Source organism: Penicillium canescens, assembly GCF_028828765.1.
Source record: "Penicillium canescens strain IBT 15451 chromosome Unknown utg000010l_segment0_segment0, whole genome shotgun sequence".
NCBI classification, from domain to species: domain Eukaryota; kingdom Fungi; phylum Ascomycota; class Eurotiomycetes; order Eurotiales; family Aspergillaceae; genus Penicillium; species Penicillium canescens.
Window position 1 is genome coordinate 4,146,297 of NW_026703972.1, and position 6,000 is coordinate 4,152,296.

General features: G+C 47.6%; 1 protein-coding gene across 1 annotated transcript; it reads left to right on the top strand.

Annotated features, from left to right (window-relative positions):
* Positions 1-2,253: 2,253 nt before the first annotated feature.
* Positions 2,254-3,323, top strand: N7446_012649 (uncharacterized protein; the record flags this gene model as incomplete). The annotated part of the gene is made up of 2 exons (XM_058521391.1): positions 2,254-2,388; positions 2,448-3,323. The coding sequence occupies 2 exons, from the start codon at positions 2,254-2,256 to the stop codon at positions 3,321-3,323; spliced, it is 1,011 nt and encodes a 336-aa protein (XP_058366757.1).
* Positions 3,324-6,000: the final 2,677 nt, after the last annotated feature.

Genomic DNA, 6,000 nt, shown 5'->3' on the forward strand with positions numbered 1-6,000 from the left:
AGGTTTAACCCTAGTATGTCTCACGGTTAACATCGTATCAAGTGAGACTAGAAGATAGCATACTAAGTAATATTTTTTCTCTTTTTTCCTCTCTTATTTTTTCATGGACTTAAGTGATATGCTAGTAGAAGTCCTTAGAGGCGCATGTTTCCTTTGTTTAGCACATTTGGCTTTGATTGCTGCGTTTGCATTTCTTCCCTTCTTGTACGCACGCACGTGGCATTTACCCTGCGTCTGCTGCTGGTTAAGCAAGAGAGTAAACCCCTACATAGCACCTGTATGTGGAGGAAGCTAGATCGGGTCAAAGATATTGATTGATTGATTGACCTTCTAGTTAAGCTTTCTAGGAGACTAGTAGACCACCCAGCCCACTAGCCTTAAGATAAGACATAAAATGGTGCGAAATAAGCAGGATGAACGTAAGTAGAAATTGTCTCAGTACGTACGCAATGCCCAGCTCACTCTCGCGACATGGAAAATTTAATATAAACAAACTGAACTTAAATGCCCAAGCTCCTAAAGCAGAGCTTTATTTCGTAGTACGTAACAGATCTAATGGGTTTCTGGAATGCTACAGTTAGGGCTGCAACTAAACCTTGTAACAATAAACTTCAAATTCTCCGATAATCCGCCAGGTTGGATTCTCTATGAACGCTCCACCACCGCTCCACCACCGCGCCACGTGGCAAACAAAATAAGAAGTGGGGTAAGGGGGCGAATTTGAGGTTTGAATTTGTAGTTCGCTTATCGCTAGATTGAGAAGTCTTAACTAACCACAGAAGTTTGGGGGGCGGCTTGAGTCAAGGCCTTGTTTCTCCATCTTCACCGCACACACGGCTCGGAACTTCGAGAACTCTAATTAGCCCAGTCATTTGCTTCAAGCAATGTGTTCAATAACGCCGTGCTCCTGCCACTTCTATCGGCACTAGGGAAAGACACTTTCACTAGCGAATATATTCAGGCTACCCCGCATCTCTTCAAATCCTTATCAAATGATTCACTGTTTTCACTGTAAAATAAAGAAAAATATACATATACACATATAAATAAAATAGCGGTACTTCGCCAGAGATGCAAAAGCTCGAGCGAATAAAGACATACTCATGTCAGACGGCCGTTCAACAAATGAGCATAATCCCCAGAACACATTCCATATCCTTTGGTGAGGCTGGCATCAGTAATATCCGAGTGGTCCGAAGCGGGTACTCTATTAGGCCGCCGTCGAAGTTTATTAAGAGGGGTGATAGCGATAGGAAGGTGGCAGTTTGGCCTACCGAAAGTGTCAGAGTGCAGGTCCAAGTAACAGGTATATTAGAAGTTAGCGTAGCGAGGATCCGGAAAAATTAGTGAGTTTTGTAGGCGGCCGATTATCCGTTCGGCCGTGTTATCCGTTCCGTCGTGGATTTCGTTACCATGGAATTGTACTCTGTTTGTAAGCGGGGCTGAAGCGATAACTAACTATGAGGTTGTAACAGGAATGGCCTGTATAGCTATGGAAATACACTAGATGCCAATCAGGGCAACAGAATCAAAAAGGGGAAAACAATGATGATTATGAAAAAGTTCAATTATCGGCACGACTTTTTCAAAGTACTGTATCACTTTAAATCTCCTCCGATCGAGAGGAGTCTAATTGTTCTGCAGATGAAATCTATTATTGACTCAATTTTGCCCGTCCGGACCACATGGCTCAGGTGATATTACTCCTAGCAGAGACAGATGAGATCTGCTGCGAGTCCCGCCTGTTTCGCCGGAATTTTCGAGCTTCCGTCGCAGTTAAACTTTAGACGTGGGAGAACTTTACTTTTAGATTAATCATGACCATTTGATGATCTGACCCTTCAGCAATACAGCTTGAGCCTTTCGACACCAAAGTTTGGGTGGCAGGCACCTACATTAGTCCGCCCTGTAGGGCCAACTCTCTGACTCCTGTTTCATTATTCTTACTTTATAATTCTGTCATTTTTCCCATTTTCGAATTTACCTTATTTCTTTGGGTCCACGCTTATTTTTCCCTCTTATTGTTACTCCATCCTTCCCCTCCTCGACGGGATCTGCTACTTTCTCTACTTTCCCCTGCTTCTCCCCCTCGGGATTTATTCATCGACCATCCTAAAACCATAACCACGACTTCATTCTTTGGTCGCAACTTCGTCCGTCACATCTCGATCTCATTTGGGATCATCCTAACTTTCACCTCATCTCCATTCTCCACTGCCTAGTCGCCGGGTTTATCGATATCACTCGACCATCATGCGGTTGCATCTGTGGTCGATCCTCTCCTTGGTCGGTGCGATCGCATCGTCGATCCCCCTCTCAACCGCTCACGAACTGCATCTGCCCTATCTCCCGTCACTCAGCCCGGAACATGATTCGGATGCCTATCTGGTAAGCCATCTCCGCAATTTCCCGTTAATGGCAATCTCGAAAACTAATATACATTCAAGTTTCTCAAATGGACCGTGACGAATGGGTCCCTCTATGCCAACAACGATCAGATCTTCCCGCCGACAATCCCCATGCAACTACATGCGCCTCAATTCAAAGGCCAGGCAAACGCTCGTGTGGGCGAGGATGATCTAGAACTCTCTTACTCTCTGCATGCCCGGCCACTTTCTTCCAAAGAAGCTGGCGCGACCTCCAAGATTGTGCGCGTGCGTGTCGATTTAATGGATTTCCAGGGAGAACCCGTCACTCCCAACGCTGTCGTACTGGATTTGCTCGCCCATCCCGATGGCGGTCAGCGGGTTACGCGGATCCAAATGGAACCCGGGAAAGGCCATCGCGAGGGCCACGATCGACCTTGGCACATGAAGTTCTGGCAAACCCAGATGGCGGGGATTATCAACCACACCGACAAACTGAAGGAGAACAAGGAGGTCTCGTCTCCCGTTCAGCCTTCTCGCGCCACGACCGAGCAATCCACGCAAGCACGTCCCAGCAATACCGCCCAGACCGACGACATCGAGGAAGCCACCCAGGTCGGATTCATCTTCTCTCCCTACTGGTCCCCATCGGCCTACTCACACCGTGGCCATGGCCACGGCCACCCCCATCGCCACGACTGTGACCGGACCTTTATGCGCCTGGCGCGCCCAGTCATTCTCCCTGCCATCCTGGGCGCCGCCGCAGGTCTGGTAGTTTGCCTAGTGGGCTTCATCATCGGCTACGTCTGCATGTTACTCTCAGTGCGCCTGGGTCTCCACAAAAACAAGCAACATCGACGGTCCAGCGATCTCCACCTGGAAGATGGGACTTGCGAGGAGAAATCTGCCCTGATGGTCCCTGAGAACTACATGACAGATTCAGATTCGGACGCTTAGAATTTACGGTACAATAATGGCATTACAGGCGCGGCGCTTGGCTTGAAGGGTTCCGCTTGATATTGATACTTATTATGGCGCGTTTTCATGCATCACCACCACCATTTTCCTTCCTCTTGGTTTCCTTATTGTCTCTAACCATTATCTGTATCATTAGACCTTGGAATGTGTATACCATGGCATGAGTATCATGCGTACGATCGATTCAGTTTTATATTTATGCTTATATTTCCTCTCCTATTCTGTATAAGGTTGTCAATTATCGTCTTGGACTTTTCCTCGATGGCTGTGCCAATCAGTTAGCTGTACTTGTACTTGTCGAATCTTTTGTTACTGTCGGGATATAACATCCCTTTCTTGCTGTACGCATTCTTGCGCGGAGCTGCGGCTCCGGTGTTGTGACCGCCGAGTGTCCGTGCATGGGATTAAGGGGTACCTTGGGTCAGGACCTGACCTGACATGAAGAGGAATATCTACATCTATTTGACATGAATCAATCAACTTTCGCTTTAGGAGCATAAACACTGTCCACTTAACTGTGTACACAGTACCTAGCTGGTGATACCAACAGTTACAGCGTTTCAATAAAAAGATTCCATCATAATAAACCAACCCTTGTTCCACACCATGGAGAAAAGAACTTACTGGCCTGGAAAGTGGAGCAGAGCAAGCCAAAGAAGGGCAGCCCCTTCAAATAATGACTGCTTTTGTGGCAATCGTTGCGGGAGCGCCGCCTGTGCGTCAAAGGCACCAGCAATTCTATCTCAACCCATGCAGCCATTGCTTAGTTCAAGGCTAGTTAATTCTCACCCTGTAGCTGCTCCCTCACTCGTACTAAAAGCGGGCCACCATCCCGCACTTCTCTCTCGCTGACCTCTCGCTTAAACATGGACGCTGACGTTCCCCAATCAACCTCTACCGTGCCTACACCTTTCCATCCTTACTGGACCATCCAAGAGGATGCTGGCTCTCTATCTGTGCCTACACGAAATTTTTCATATCTCAGATATACCCTCAGTTATCAGTCAACCTCACTGAACTGCCTCTAAAAGGCCCCAATCTTGACCTTCTGGCTGGTAAGAGCCAACAGCGTACGATGAGCCTTCTGTTCTTTGTACGAATCAAATGCTGATCCTTTGCAAATTGTCCAGCGAAGTGGGAAGCTCCCAGGTTTCTCGAGTCAAAACCCTCAATCCCTTGGACGAACCAAAGGGGCCTCAGCTCTACTGTAGCAGGGATTTTGCAAACCCAGCATGTCCAGTCATACCTCTCATTTGAATCCTACAACAGAATACCATTGCAGCGATCATCTTCAGGCCTAATCCAAGCTCCACGAATGTCACTGAGATCAAAATGAGGCCATGCTGCGGGGATTCATCGGCATGCTGCGAGCGTCCACAGGTCTTGAACTCTAGAGACAGGCAACTCAGAATAGAGAACTAAGTGAAATGTCATCCAATACTCGCTGCTTAGTAGCCCGCTAACATTCGTTTGAAGACCCCAGAATGAATATTCTATCCCTCCAAGTCTTCCTGTGTCCTCGACTCCGGAATCTCCAAGTTGTTAAAGTAAGACATAGGACAGATATAAACATGCAATGCTTCACTCTTCTCTTGCGTTGTCCAAAAGCCCTGGTAGATTGAGTCTGCAAGGGTGATCCCAGTCATTGAGGATCCTAGTCAATCGACCCCGAGATGATTCCAGTGCCTGCTCAAAGAAGCGCAGCCGAGACAGCTGCTTGTCGTGGCGAAGCTGAAGTCCGTCCCTCTCTTTAGTCAGGTGACTGCTAGCCTCCTTCAAGATCCCATTGCTCTGCTCTAGCTTCTGGCCATCGATGTGTTTGGACACGCACGACTCCCATAGGCGTCGATAGAGTCCGACAATTCGACTTGCTGGAAAGGCAAACTTGGGATCGTCGCGTTCGAGGTCTGCTAGCACATTCAAAATAGGTTGAAAGGGCTCGGTCGCCAAGGTATGTCTTGTTTCTGCTTCCTGTTGCGAGGGAGAGAGCTGCGACGGTCAGCAAGAGCATTGGAAGCTGAGCCGCCATACTTACCAGTGGAGGGACATTATCAGAAGCCTCCTGCGAATTCTCTTTTTCAGAAACGATTGGCAATGCACTGGGCTGTTGTTCTCCTTCTTTTTCCTGGTCTGGTGTGCTGTTAAGGGCATCAATCTTGATCGCAGGGGAAAGTCGAATATCTGGGCAATAGCATGTCCACCAATTCTTGGAGGCTTTTATAGACTAGAAGACATCGGCGGCTAGATACTCAGTCTCATTTTCACCATGAAAGTCAATCAGCGTAGTCAGCATTTCAATCTCAGCACTCTGTTAGCAGTCCGTTTAATGATGGTGCTGGTGATCAGTCTCGTGGTGTTGATGGTTGGTGAATGTGCCTCATATTAGTGGCTTCTGGTGATGAACGGACCGGGAGATATATATTCAATCACAACGCATTTTCCACATTTGTTTGAGAGCTCAGAAATTCCAAAAGTAAATAGAGTAAAACCTAGAGGGTTGAAAAAGAAAATCGAAAAAACAAGGTATCCATCTCAACCATGATCACAAGTTCAAAAGTTGACTCTCGTCAACAAGGACGGCCAAGCTTCAACGGGTTGACGGGTCAAGTACGTACCCGCGCCCGCGCACGACCGTGGCCTGACGCTTTCCGCAGCC